This window comes from Trichoplax adhaerens, genomic scaffold (genome assembly GCF_000150275.1).
Source record: "Trichoplax adhaerens TRIADscaffold_21 genomic scaffold, whole genome shotgun sequence".
In the NCBI taxonomy this organism is placed as follows: Eukaryota; Metazoa; Placozoa; class Uniplacotomia; order Trichoplacea; family Trichoplacidae; genus Trichoplax; species Trichoplax adhaerens.
In genome coordinates this window covers 872,114-887,166 of record NW_002060962.1, presented here as the reverse complement: position 1 = coordinate 887,166, position 15,053 = coordinate 872,114, and the positions used below count along the sequence as shown (strand labels likewise).

Here is a 15,053-nt window from a genome sequence, read left to right as displayed (position 1 = left end):
TGTAAATTAATGAATGCTTATGAATAGATAAGATAAGGTTATGTGCTATGTTTTAATGCGCTTGTAGCTGATAATAGGATGTAGAAATGAGATAAAAATAGAAGTTGTTAGCAGTTAATTTACTGTAGGTTTATAAGTTGTGTTAATCTCTAAAAATTGAGCTGTATATGGACGAAGGTTAAGCGTCTTAACACCTGATAGCTTGTAGCTATCTAAGTCTGAGGATATCGACATGTATATTTAGTAATGGTATTATACTAATTAATGTAACTTGTAAAGCATGAATTCTCACTCGTTAATATTGGAATTCACTGTAGAAACCTATTTAAGCGCGTGTGTTTGTAGAATAAAGAAAGTAATTGCTCAAGAAACGGCAAGACTCATATCGTGAAGAATAGTGTAATAATTAGTCAGTCGTCTGTGGAGATCAGCCGAGAAATCGAGTTCTCAAATACTTCTCTCATAGAAACTGAAAGTTCTGGGAGAAATAGCCCAAGTTTTAAGTAACTACACTAGAGTTCTTTACTTTCCTTTGCCACAAGTGAGGGTTGTGACACCGATGTGTACTACAATAATATGATATTTAGACGAGAAATTAAATCGCCCTGTATAGTTTGTTACTGCTATTTCGTATCGCCGTATCGGTCTTGTTAAATTGCCTTTGTGTGGTACAAATATGTTTATTAGTCAACTGCTTTATGCTGTAAAAAAGCACCTCAAGAATGTTATCATAATGTTAGATAAGATACACGTGTTCACACCAATGGTAAATTATATATAGAGAGAGGTGCATTTTATTCCTTCAAAAAGAAGGAAGAACTATTTTTCTTTCTCAAACAAGCAAAAAATTAAATCAATTCGTCCACCTTCAGAAAAGGACTAAACCTTATTTGTTGTACACTCAGCGAAAGTTGAGCACGCTTTCATAAAATTCAGACTGAGTCATAACAAATTTATATCTAAATAAGAAATTATACTCATAGAATTATGTACTGCTCATTAATCAATTTTGCTAAATCTCGCTTCTCGTAGTTATATTTAGTTTCTATAGACTAGAGGCTGATATTCTATTCTACTTGTATGTGCTTGGAAATTACAGAAAAAATTCTATTAATGGAGATTTATTCAGGCGGAAGTATAACTCAGTACCTAGATCATTTACAACATATAATCCAATCTTAAGCTAAATACTAAGTAAATTTGTATAGTATACGCTAGAATTACACGATAGCTGTACCTGTGTCATCATATTTTTGTCGAATTTTCTGTTTATCTCTTAAGATGAGCTGTAAACTATCCTTTGCAGAAGGTATAGACAAATTTATAAAAGCATGCACTGATAAGATTATGTGACGATTGTATAAATTAAAATTCTTCTTACCCTTGGATGAAATTATTATAAAAAATCCAATTGCGCATAATTTTACTCAATAACAGACAACGATATCTTAAAGTTATGGAATTTTATTATGTTGGCTTTTTTTGCATTTTATATGTGACTACATTTTCGCAAAGGGTGAAATAACGGATAGCACTGCTCGCTTTATTGAAATGAATAACTGGCTGCAAGTTGTTCATCTACAATTAGCCTTCATTAATAGCTTCTTCTATTGTCATTTCACATGCCACTTTAGTAATGTGTTGGAATGCTTTTGCAGAATATTTTGTACCACCAGGACAAGTCTTTTTGACATCATCATCAGTACATGTGCTTTTGCTTTTCTTACTCTTACAGCACTTTCCCTTCAGTTTGTTAAATTCTGTCTTAGCAGAATCACGCTTGTCATAGGTATCTAGGAAAGTGAGCGCTTCATCCCGATCTTGAATATTCTCTGCATGATATAAATTGCAAAATATAGTAATGATTTAGGATTAGCGCATAGCCTTGAATATTTGAATAAAAGATAACAACGTATCTTCATAAAATTATCAAGTAGAATATATTTTTAATCTTTAACTCCTTTCTGAACAATACTTGAAGAGACCACAGCCGCATATTATATAACATAAAATGTAGAACGAAGGTAATTTTGTCAGATTTCTATTGTTAAAACTTCGATACCGTAGCACAGGAAAAATTATCATTAAATACTATGCTTTAGAAATATCTGAACCTTACCGTAAAGTATATACAATTATAATACTGCTACGTTATAGTAGTTGGGTCTAAAAGCAATCTCATACCTACCAATCAAAACCTAACAATTTTCTAAATCCCAAATTTCAAGTAAGAAATATATTATAAATCCTGATATCTATTCCGCTATTGGTAATTTAAAATGAAAAACTAACCCTATAATGTAAAGCGACTGATTACTAATTAACTGAAATCTAGTTGCTGTTAAATAAGCCCAATCGTGGAAAAATTTTCAATAATTATAACGTCATATGATACATTAAACTATGGTTACACAATCCAACGGAAAATATAACAAAAATATTCCTTATAATATCGATATTATATTACTTAAAAAGCTGATTTAAATCGAGCTAATTTACTATATCCATCAAGTTTTCAATTCATGCTAAATAAATATGACAATCACTATTACATAAATAATACTATACTAGTAAGCTTTCGCACATCCAGTCATACATTATTACTGAGTATATCGATAATCAGAGCGATATAGCGTAAAAAAATTGATTCGCTTTATAATAATGAAACGTCTTCAATAATTCTAAAATTTACATTTGCTATCCAATCATAAAAATGATACAAGCCTTCAAATTCTATTAATCAATAAGACTACAAAATGCAAGTATCCACCTTTTTGATTGTCAACGAATATAAAAGTAGCGTAGCATCTTAAGATCTTCACTTTTTGTGTCAAACGTACTTGCAATCGAATTTTAGTATGATCATTGTAATCAAAATGTCTACCAATATCTATCCATATTTAATTGAGAACGGAAGCTATTGATCATAAGTGATTATACAGTAATGTGCGCTTGTTAAATAATAAATAGAAAGATGTACAATACTCATATACTTCTCTTACGTTGCAAAACATACAGAAATGAATAAAAGAAATCTTGTAAATAGGAAGTCGAAGGCATGATAAAATTAGATATTCAATAGATAGCCTCGAACTGAAAGTCAAGCTGATAATTTACCAAAGGAAAATGAATTAAATTAATGACTCTTTGGTTCTGTTAGTGCTTGAAAGCCACTTAGTTTTATTCTGTTACAAGCTTACCATTATTTTTCAATTCTTCATCTAATCGAGTTGTGATACCGTGTTTTCTTAAGCATTTTTGGCTGACCGGACAATCAATGAAGTGGAATTTAATGTTACAGAGGTGGAAATAGCGCGCCACTATAGTTCTATCGTCATGGCATACGATAGGTGTTGTTTCGACGGTTTCACCAATGTAAAAGTTTTCAAGAAGACATTTTGTAGATGCCTTTGGTTTTGCAGCACATAAGACAGCCAATGTGAGCAAAATCACCACTGAAGTATAATGAACCATTTTATTTCTGATATCGTTGTATGTAACTCAACCTCTCTACTAAATTCTAATCAAGTATAACGAAAAAATATCGCTCAGAAAATGATTATCAACCTTTAAAAGCTATTTATTTCCATTTATACATTATCAATATAGTTATGCAGCAAGAATAATTATTTTTATGTAATGTAGTGGGTAGTTTAGAACAAGACCTATTGCCAATAATATTGTATTTTTTAAATTTCAACTTACGTAACGCTACGCCTAGTCTGTCGCTTAAGCCAAAATTGAGCCAGCAATGGACTATGGAGTGCCTTATATACTTATGGCCAGGGTATTTTGATTTCATTAAAACTTTTCATTATCTTATTTTAGTAACATGTCAGCTTTACAATGTATTTAATAGAAATTCAACCACCATAATTGGGTTTTCTAGCCCATAATCGAAATCGAATTATATTGTAGCTAAAAATATACGATTCGAATCAATCAAATACTAATTGATGTTATGATGAACAGGTGCAAGTGGGCACCGGCCTTATTGACATAGTTGATGAAATGTGTGCTCTAGGTTACAATCAACCCATCCTGTTTCATGTTGAAATAATACAATATATTTATTTATGTTCTTCTATTAACTTCTCTTTTACTGTCATCAAAAGCCATAAAAAAACTCTTTCTGTTATCATTATTCGATCTTACTAATCAGCTTGTTTCTAGTAGAAATAATCAATTTATCTGCTAAAAACGAAGTATAAATAAAATTTTTCCAAGTTAGAACCTCTCTATCTTCTAGAGATCACTTTTACTTAGAGCCAAACCTAATAATTTCTGAAAATAGGAGGAAATCTCAAGAAATTGCTTACATTCTAATTGCTCAATTTAATTGACCTTTTTGATTGAAAATCAAAATTAAAGTGGTCATTAAATGATCATTTTCTATTTATTATCGTTGCTATCTTATTAAAACATATTAAAGACGTCATTATTTGTAAATCAAAAATTTTGGCTTATAGCCGAATACGAAGTGAAGTTTAGAAGCCTAGATTATATACTGAGCCATTGGAAGAAATCAATAGACCCGTTCAGCCGCATAAAACGGTATTGACAAAGAAGATAGCATTAATGCTCATAGATATATCAATATAAACTTTCTACCGGTGAAATTGATACATTGAAACTATAGACATGAATGAAGTCGGTCCTATTTTATTTTTTCCTTTTTTAAATTTATTACTTAATCACGTACGCTCTATTTTACCAGTCTGGCTAAAGAGACATTACCTGTATTGAAAATATTTATAGTCCGCATCCATCGCGTAATCGTGATTTAGCTTTCAATTACATTAATTAAACTATTACAATATAACAAAATAATTTAAATAGAATTAATTCCAGTTTATGACAGTAACAAAAACCTTGCTATAAAATTAAACAGAATTTGACTATAATAAATTTGATGAAAAAGTAATTTAACCAATAAATAGTTTTTTCATCCTTTTATTAGTAACCATGTTTATAAACATTTATCTATCAAGGAATATGAAAACATCTTAACTGGAAAAATTAACTTCATCTTATTAAAAAATTGGAAAAGCTGATAATTAGAAGATCCATACTCATGCTTTATACGGTCTTAATTTTAAATCGTATCAGGGGAAGATAGCGAAGCTGATGAATTTTTAAAGTCATTTAGTTGAGAATTTTACACAAATGGTATCGATAGTTGCTAAGTCTAATCAATTTGATGAAGAAAAATATTCTTGTAAAAAAATTTAAATTTATTGCCAGATGTGATTACGATGCCGGTAAGTCAATAGAGTCATTCAATGACGTCAAAAGTGGATTATGATTAGCCATAACATTGAAACTTTATTATTGTCAAGTATCGAGTTAATTTCAAATTGTTTCATGAATCAAAATCATAACATTATTAGTCTTTGACGACACATTAATAAAATGACTACGATGACATGGAAAATATTTTAGAGCGAATCCCATTAGAATCGGGTATAACATTTTATTTAAATACTTCTGTAGATACCATAACAATTATTCGCCATTAAGGCGATAGCCATAGACTAATGAGTATTGTGATTATGTAATTTCTTCTGAGATCTTCTATAGATAGGTGATATTTTACACATCTATCGATATCGGAGATAGCCTGAACCTTAGTTGCACCATTTGTATGGTGACTACTAATAAACAAATTTCGATTTAGTATGTTGCTGCAATTGCAAGAAGGCAGTTAGCGATCTGATTAACTGACCAGCCGAGAATAGAGCAGGTATATTACTTCGAAGTTATTTGTTGATAACTTTGATATTGGATTATACTGATAGATATTGCATTACCGTAATTATAACATGATACAGTAATATAATTCTTCTTAAATCATTTCATGATGCGTTTTCGCTTTAGTTAAGTTAGCTGTTAATATTAAAGGTAATGCTTAGATAGAAGCATATCTTGTAACAGAAAATTTTACTCTTGGATATTAAATTTAGTTGTCTGTGCGAATAAAAAATTTTTAATCACATGTAAAAAATTGTAGTTTATAGCACATTTAGTAATTCGGAGTTCGCTTCAGGTTTGGTATCGATAAGCGTACGTTGGAAAATCTGACTTGAAAGAGGGTCTAAGTTCGAAGCTATTGTGGTTGCTATCTTAACTCTATTAACATAAACCTATAAATGATTATTCATTCCAATGAATGTCTTATAATGGAGTATAACTCTGCAATCCATACGTTAACGAATGTACTTCACCAGGTAGACTCTAGTTATTTCCATATCAATCACAAAATAGCTATTTATAAATCTCTGATTAGAATCACAACCATTATAATCTCTCTTTCCATCGTCTAATTTTGTTGTCATGAGGTACTTAAGCAAGAATAACATGATCAATAGCCTTAGAGACTTCTTTATCGCTAGACAGAAATAGTATGTCGGATTAGAAGATTGAATCGAAAAATCGATTCGAATGTACGGTTCACCACAAAGCCTGTTTGTTAATAGAATATTTAACCGAAAGTTTGCGACCTATTTTTACGCCTATAATTGAAATTTAAAACATAGCAGTACAGATTTTGTTTACCGAATACCAGATGATTCAATTAAATTGTTGTTACAAAGTGAATCTTTGTTGCACAAATACTTATCTTATTTTCATTACATAAAATAGGTTAGTATTTGTTGTAATATCGCTATCTATAGAACGGTGTTATACATAGTTTTACTTTATAGATAAGGGAATAGTTGTATGATATTATCTATCTAATGGTAACTAATATTATTGTAACCCCTACTATAAAATGGCTGACATTTTAATAAAGTTTGGGTTCAGTTTTTGTCTTAGAGATTCTAACGCTTTACGGCAACATTCTGAAGAGAAATCGTCAATATTTAGACTTGTACCATAGGTAGATCTTAAAAAGATAGACCTGGCAGTGGCTCTAAACATTGATTTTCAAGTAATAATTTAATTTTTCCTTGTTTAAAGTCTCGATTTGCAACAAATTTTTCGTCAGAATTGCCCAGGAATGTGAACGAGACTGTTTACAACATTCTGGTAACTTTATCTATATCCTAATATCTACTCTAATTCATCTTTTATGTTATATTCAAATTTATATCGGTGTCAGCATAATTAATAGATATCGTAATTAAATGAAGTACAGTGTGTAATCCTTCAACTTTGATAAAATCTAAGATCGAATTATTCATGTTGATGTTCCTGAGTAGTAGAAATGTAATAAGCTAGGCTTCTTCTATTTTTAATACGATATTTTTATTTCCTGAAAATTCTTTTTTCTTAATGGAAATTTTATGCAAACATTACGGTAATTTACAATTATGCGATCGTTAATTTGTTTATATCAAAATAAATTATCCTAGATTTTGCTCAAGACAATAAATATTCTGACATTATTAACTTCCGTCCGCTGTGAAAGCTATGCCATCGCCAAAACATGGTATAATAATTCAAGAATTTGCTCTAGGTTAGCTTTCTCCTTTTTAGATATAATACCTCTTAATTACTTTAGATAATACTTCATGAACACTCATCACATCAAAAAAGGTTATAATTTGATGATTCTGTTCGTAAATATCAAAGTTTTATCTCATCAAATCTTTTTATAGCACGAATAAGTAACCCTATTCAAATAGTCATAGCTCTATTTCGATGCGATAGATAAACTAGCGAAAATAAATAAATACGGAACCTGTTCTTAATTTAAACTATAATTACTGTAATAACTACGAACATGACGCCGCAAAAGTGCAAATTACTGTCATTGTTTTAAAAATCGTTCTATATCTTAAATTTTGACTCTTTCCTGACTTAGAATTAGGATTGAATTATGCCACTACTAAAGCTAGCATTAATGCCGCCCGTTGCACTGTATTTAACAGTAATATTTAAAGTGCTTCAGTAATTAGCCGCTACGCCATATGACGTAATATTCTTCTAACATATCTAGATAGTTCTTGTTTTTAACATGTATGCTAGGAATACTTTAGAAATAGAGATAATACTTAGCAGACCATAACATAATCCGGAACCCAAACAACTACAATTTTCACAAGTATAACGCTTCAGATTTTGCCTATGGCTATAGAACAGAAATCAACTTCAAGATGGGATATTGCAATTTTCAAACTGTAATACTTAAGTAAATTTTTGTCATTGATCAATTGCCAAATAGTGGCTTTAAAGATTTAAATAAGTAACTTTTCGTCTAAAATTATAGGTACTACCTTAGAGTTTTAAAGAGACCAAAGTAATCTAGAAGACTATGGTTTATTCAGTTTGCAGTAACCTAACGGCTACCGAGACTATCAAAAAATCGATGTTTATAAGTCATTATTTTATAGAGGCAATTACTAGGCAAGTAATATATTTTAGATTGAAATGTTAGAATTAAAAAAATGTGATCTTAGACCGATTTTTTTAAGATTCATCAATCGGAATACCCTAAGATATGGTTGTTTTCACTCAAAAACTTAGCATAGTTAAAGTCCTGAACTAGAATTAGAACATTCCCAACAGCAAGAAATACGTTTTAAGGAGTCAGTCATTTAGATTACATCTTGGAATTTAAGACCATACGATGTCAAAATGCGGAGGTAATTATTAATCATTTGATATACATAATTTTCGATTCTATTATCGATCATAGTTTGGTTAAATTACATACCATAAGTCTTTGATATTATTGAAATGGGAAATAAATAACAGATTAAATTACACTATGACCAGAATAATTGTCTATGACTGATGAACTATAGTTAATCAATATCTAGTTCATTTACTGAAATCCATTGTAGAAATTGACAAGTAGAGCCATTTTTATATGCAACGATTTATCTCTATCTAAAATTAGTTTACCTAAGAAAAGCGATTATTTTTAAACTTTTACGCCTGTATTGCAATAATAATTCTTAATTATCAAACCGTTGCAATCAATGCCAAAAGGTAAAGTAAAACTGCTATGTTCGATGCAAAATCTTTCGTATTCGAGCGACCAAGATTTTAGGTATTAAATCCACAGGATTGACAAAAAATTTATATAAAAACACATTCAATCAATATTGATTCTAAAATATGGTGCCTTTGCTACAATTTAATTCCAGTTATAGTAAATAATAAATAACGTAACTCTAACTACACAAGTGATATCGTATGACATTGCAAGATACATTTTATTCTAGGTGTCACGGTACGAACTACCGTGAAGAAATAGCTATCTAAATTTGGTTAATATAATATAGCGATAATATATTACAACTAGTTACTGACAATAGGAATTACTCTAATTATAAATATGTTACAGTAAATTTAATGCTGTGCTGTAATGTGCACTGAAATGATTCTGTGAATGGACATATTGTAGTCCGACTGTGAAAAATTAGTTACTAGATGTTCTCAACTAAGTATTTTTATAAGATGACTTATGATTGTTAGCTGCTGTACAAGGGTATATAAACCCGTCAGATAGTTGAATAAAATAGTTCTCAATTGTCTAGTTGAGTTTAACGTAGAAGCAAAGGCGTCTAAATTCTTATGAGGTTGCTAAGGGATACTGAATCCCGGAGACTATAGTAATTTAGAGATTTGTTTTACGTTATCCCTGTCACGAAGCTAGTTTGTGACACTAGGATATGATGTAATGACTGCAATTTAAAAATTTATGATTAAATATATGCATATCTCGGATGAGAATTACTGGAACAGAATTCTTAAAATCTTTACTAGGAAACTGTATGTCACAAACCAGCTTCGTAACAAAGATAAAGATAACGTAAATAAATTTCTAAATATAGTCTCCGGGATTTAGTATCCCTTAACTACCTCACAAGAATTTAGACGCCTTTGCTTCTGTTAAAACAACTATATAACTCTTCTTTTATTCAACTACCTGCCGAGCTTAAATACCCTTCGGCAGCAGCTATCACGTATGAGTCGTAACAGTTCATGAAATTTAGCTCATATTGGACAGCTAAATTAATACAGACATTATTCATAATTTTGGACATGCACTGAACGATTCTATATAATTAGACAACAGTATGTCTGTCCACTAACAGAATTATTTATAGTATCATCTATAATTGGATATCTTCACGATATTCATCACAAGCGTTCAAAGTCATAACACTATATAATCAATTGATATTAGTTACCTTATGAGAATTCTTACTACAATAAAGCATAATTTACAGTAACAAAATAATAACTATCGTAGTTCTTACCGTAAGTCATTGTTAGTTATCTCCATATATAAATGTAAAACACTAAATTTAGTCATTTACTCTTCACGGTGGTTCATACCGTGACGCTATAGCAATCGTACTTTAAAAGCAACGCAATTTAGAGAAAATGTCTCTTTATTTCAATTTACTGCCAATTGTAAGCTTTAGATGTATTTTTAAGAGAGCATTCATTTTAGAGTTTGCCTATAATTATCAAAATAGCATATAGTGTTCAAAGAAAAGACTAAGACAGACAAAAAATCTTCATCTAGAACACAGATAAGTAACCGCGTTAGCAATTAAACTTTATGGAAGGGTAAAGTAACTTTTACCGTAGTTCATCAACAAAATTATCTTACGAAAATCATTTTAATGAAAACTCATCATATTCAAAGCATTATCTAAATACGTTTATCGGTTAAATCACATTTTATTTAATATCATTTTTGCATGTAACAGTATTACTATGAATAGCATATTTTCTTTCATATAATCTTAATTAGTGTTAACTGGTGCAAAGTGGATAACGAATTATGATTTGCTATGAAATACGAATTACAGAAGTTGTAATAACAGATGCAGATTTGCTCATTAAGAGATTAAAGTTAGCTAGATGTAAATATTCTTATCTTGATTTATTTCATAATATAAATTATTCTGATGAGAGAAGATTAATAAGGCGTTTTTACTTTATCGCGCAATAGAAAGGCTCCTTTTAGTTTCTATAAGCTTGTGACTTGTATCGCCAGCTTGTGAACAAGGAAAATATAAGACACTGTACCCCCTTTTATCTTTAACAATAAAATTAGTCTTCTACGTACTCCTCGGTAACCCTCTTCTCGTAAGAACAATACTTAACAAAAATTACGACTATATAAAGAATGATAAATGCGGATGCAGATAAAGTAGTCAGGTTATTAATTAATCATACGGTATACTCATTTACTAGATAAACTTTATTTTAATCAGTAAACTAAACTAGTTAAAACCTCGAATTTTTATGCTATCATGTTTATTACTACTTCCTGTTGCTTCATATATGCTACCACTTCTATAATCAGAAATTTATCAAAGAAAATTCTAAAAATTCTAAAAATTAACTTTCATTATACAGGAATTGATAAGTAACATCGAATGCGTGCTCAGCTTATATTCATCGCAGGTTTATATAGCGAAGTTCCTCGCTCTTTCCTGTAGTGCAAACATATCTCACAATGTTTTCTTTGAGGGTTCTCAATTTACCTTTGCATAACTTATGATCAATCATAATAGTACTTAATAAATCAATAGCAGCACACATTATTATAAATCCAAAATCTTACCTCGATGCTATTTCATCAATGCATTTTTATTGTAGCAAAATTAAATTTTGGGGCATTTTTGATGAACAACTATAGTATTATAGCCCAAACTAATGAATGAATATTAATTTCTCGTACAATTTTATAGAAATAACGAACTTCACTAACTTCATCAAAATGTCGATATCTTAAATTAAAATTTAATATTGATAAAATGACTAAACGTTATTTCTAGCAGCAAGTTTCTTGCAAAAGGCAAATCCAAACAACAAAATTAATTTACCACTTTTCAGTTTGGTTCAAGTATTTTATTTTTCTTCACATCATCATGCTATATGGTTATTAATCAAGTTAATACTGTCAATCAAACTATAGCGGAATATTATAGCTATACTAAATAGATAGTCTGCTTGCTTTCGATTACAACGTGATACTGCGTTACAATCAAAGATTTTCTTCAATAAAAATTTCGCATCCACCGATGACCATTTGTTCATAAGTTGATTCATCATAACTGCTGCCAGCTGGGCAGAGAGAGGGTAAAGCCAAACATTGAGCTGGAGGATTTGGAGCAGGCATACAACATTTTTCGTCTAATCTTTCCAAATTTAACGGGGCCAATCGAGCATACATTGGATGACCAAATTTCAAAAACGAATCAGCTGAGCCACGGCCTGCAGTTAATTCTTCACAGTGCGAGAAAAGAAAATTGAAATAAGAAACAAATAAACAAGATAGCTGTTCTGTATATATTTGTATGCACTATAAATGAAAAGAGCTATAAGTAAACGCTCATTTATCAATATTTAATCTTCAGATTAATATTTTAAAGCAAAATCTGATCTAAATATTGAAATAGAATAGGTAGCACTAAAATCAACCGGTGCTACTGCAGTTAGCTAACCTGATCCAAATTTAGTATAGCGTGCTTGATTATTTTCGGTGTCCAGATCGAAATCACTAATAGAACGTCGTTTCTTAAGAGGACAGTCGTCGAATGGAACCTGCAAATTACATTCATCCCAATACGTTAAAACTTGATTTCGTTGCGTGGAACAATCCAAGAAACTTATGGGATTTTCATTGAAGATGATGAAATCAGAAGCATCAATAACAGCAGATAATCCCAACAGGATCGCAATGACGGTTATAAATTTGAATTGGAAAGCCATTTCTCTATCTAAAATAATTAAAATGTGTACACTGAATTAATGGAAGTACTAGTGATTGGTATTTACGCAGTACAAACATTCTTAAACTATTCCTCAACATCAATATACACATATAGCTAAGACTGTTACTCCAAAAAAATCAAAATAATAGCAATTCTCAATCGTAATTTAAAACAGATACATTGATTAGATCAAGTAATGCGTCCAAATTATATGTCTATCATTAGTCTGCTTCATAACCAACAAATTAAACTATAGAGTACAAGGCAATAAATTATTTACCTGCAGTAGTGAATTCTTAGGCCAAAAAATGATCAGCTTGCAAACTTGGTTAATAAACTATAGCCTGGCTTAAGTATTATTATCCTTCGAATCGCCAACAACCTCGCATTTAAATACTATTTGGTAAAACTATGTAAACAAGATGACGTGGTCATAAAAGCAAATACTCTTTTAACTAATCAAGATATGCGTTTGGTGTTAATTATTGTATTTTAGTATTTATAGATAGATGTATTTAGTAGATAAATACAATAGTTTCAAGCCTAATTAATTGATTGATTTAGTAACAGGTGCATCAGGCTTGTAAAAAAATTGATCTGTGAAATGATATACTTTTCATTTCCTCCTTAATTTGTTATCGTTTAAAGCATAAAAAATTAATCATGTTGTCGTCAGGTTTAAAAAATTGGAAAATTTTGGGTTTATTAATATTTTATCCTATTTTAATTTCAGTATTATTAACTCATATAACATAGTAGCATCGTTTATTTAAATTTTTAGCCTTAATTTACGACAATACTTAATAATAACATCTGCATAATAAGTTAGCGATTTTAGAATATCCATATTTGATGAGGCTTAAAATATCTTAGAGAAGCTGTATATTGTAAGTGCCGAGCATTACCAGTATTCTAAATAAAGCTATTTACGCTGTATTATTACCTCTATTTTAAATTTTAGCTTTGTCATCTGCAGAATATCGACAACGTGAACATTCTCCAGATATTGCAACTAAAGGAAGGCCACAATTAAGCTTGATTCAATGAGATTTGTACTACATAATAATCTATAAGTGGTTAACTACATACAATTTCCGTATTTCATAGCATAAACATTGCTGTTCATCTTGGCTATAAATTTTAATTAATTTGCCGCTCATTTACCACAACTAAATATTATCGGATAGGAACAGAGCAGCATTGTTATAGAAAAAAATACCATCTTAACAGAGAGTATGGTTAATCAGTGTTACTACTTATAACGATTAACGTAATCATTATAACGATATTTCCTATCTTTACCTTATTTCTACTGATTTCTATTTTTACAACAAGTATACTTCTTGTATCTGGCTTTCTTTAATAATTGATTGTAAAATTTAGTAAGCTAAGTTTTGTACATTGCAATAATTTGAGTTGGATAATATTGCCTAAAGAAATTATCATAAGGAAATATAATTTATGGGCCACTAAAATATATTTATTATTAATGCAGGAGTTAGTAGTATAACCCTTTCCTTCTACTTAATTGAATTACTAAGCAATATACTAACGATGAATATGTTATAAATGTTCATTCAATGGTCTCATAATTGTCATGGTATTTAATGAATATGATTCACTTCGATTGCTATTGATGTAGCAATATAATTGAAATGTTTTTAAATAGTTTTAAAAGAATCATCAACAGATACTTTTACGAAGCTGAGATTCATTCATTTAATCACGACCATTTCGTACATGATAAATATTAAATTATCAATTTTTTTATATCCACACAGGTGCTCTTTAGTCACTGTACTGCTACTGAATTTTATCAGCTAAATATACAGGCTGGCGTTAATTTTCGATATTAATCTATAGCAAATCTAATGCTACTGATGTTAACAAAGTGTCATATCATGAATTGCATGAAAATTACCTTTACAACTGTAAGTAGCATTCGATCAACATCAATATAAAGTCTACAGTTGGCATATATCAATTTTAGTACTATACTCGTAAGATACATATTAATTCGATTTTAAAAGCTGGCGTAATACCTATTGCTAATTAAGTCATATGGAATCATTATCTTGTTTAATACTTATAGGTCATAGATTCTTTTAATGCATACAGATTATTGAAGATTCTGTATTTTAATGGTATATTATTAATAATTATACATCTATTCAACTGTAATTTTCGTGTCTGTTACTTGTAAGTTGAATAATTTAGTGCATTTACGTGTTGAGTTAACTAGAACAGAATAATTCCTCATTAAAATGTTAATGATAAATTACGATATCTGATTTATACTAGTAAGATCTTGGACTGATGTAAATAAACAATTTAACCTCATAGCAACAAGTTCATTGATCAGAA

The 15,053-nt window shown here is 29.9% G+C and overlaps 2 protein-coding genes across 2 annotated transcripts; both read right to left on the bottom strand.

Annotated features, from left to right (window-relative positions):
* Nucleotides 1-1,584: 1,584 nt before the first annotated feature.
* Nucleotides 1,585-3,474, bottom strand: TRIADDRAFT_61150 (uncharacterized protein; the record flags this gene model as incomplete). The annotated part of the gene is made up of 2 exons (XM_002117039.1): nucleotides 1,585-1,832; nucleotides 3,201-3,474. The coding sequence occupies 2 exons, from the start codon at nucleotides 3,472-3,474 to the stop codon at nucleotides 1,585-1,587; spliced, it is 522 nt and encodes a 173-aa protein (XP_002117075.1).
* Nucleotides 3,475-11,820: 8,346 nt separating this feature from the next.
* Nucleotides 11,821-12,687, bottom strand: TRIADDRAFT_64325 (uncharacterized protein; the record flags this gene model as incomplete). The annotated part of the gene is made up of 2 exons (XM_002117038.1): nucleotides 11,821-12,201; nucleotides 12,420-12,687. 2 exons carry the CDS (start codon nucleotides 12,685-12,687, stop codon nucleotides 11,960-11,962), a joined length of 510 nt encoding a protein of 169 aa, XP_002117074.1. The 3' UTR covers nucleotides 11,821-11,959.
* Between the last annotated feature and the right edge of the window lie 2,366 nt (nucleotides 12,688-15,053).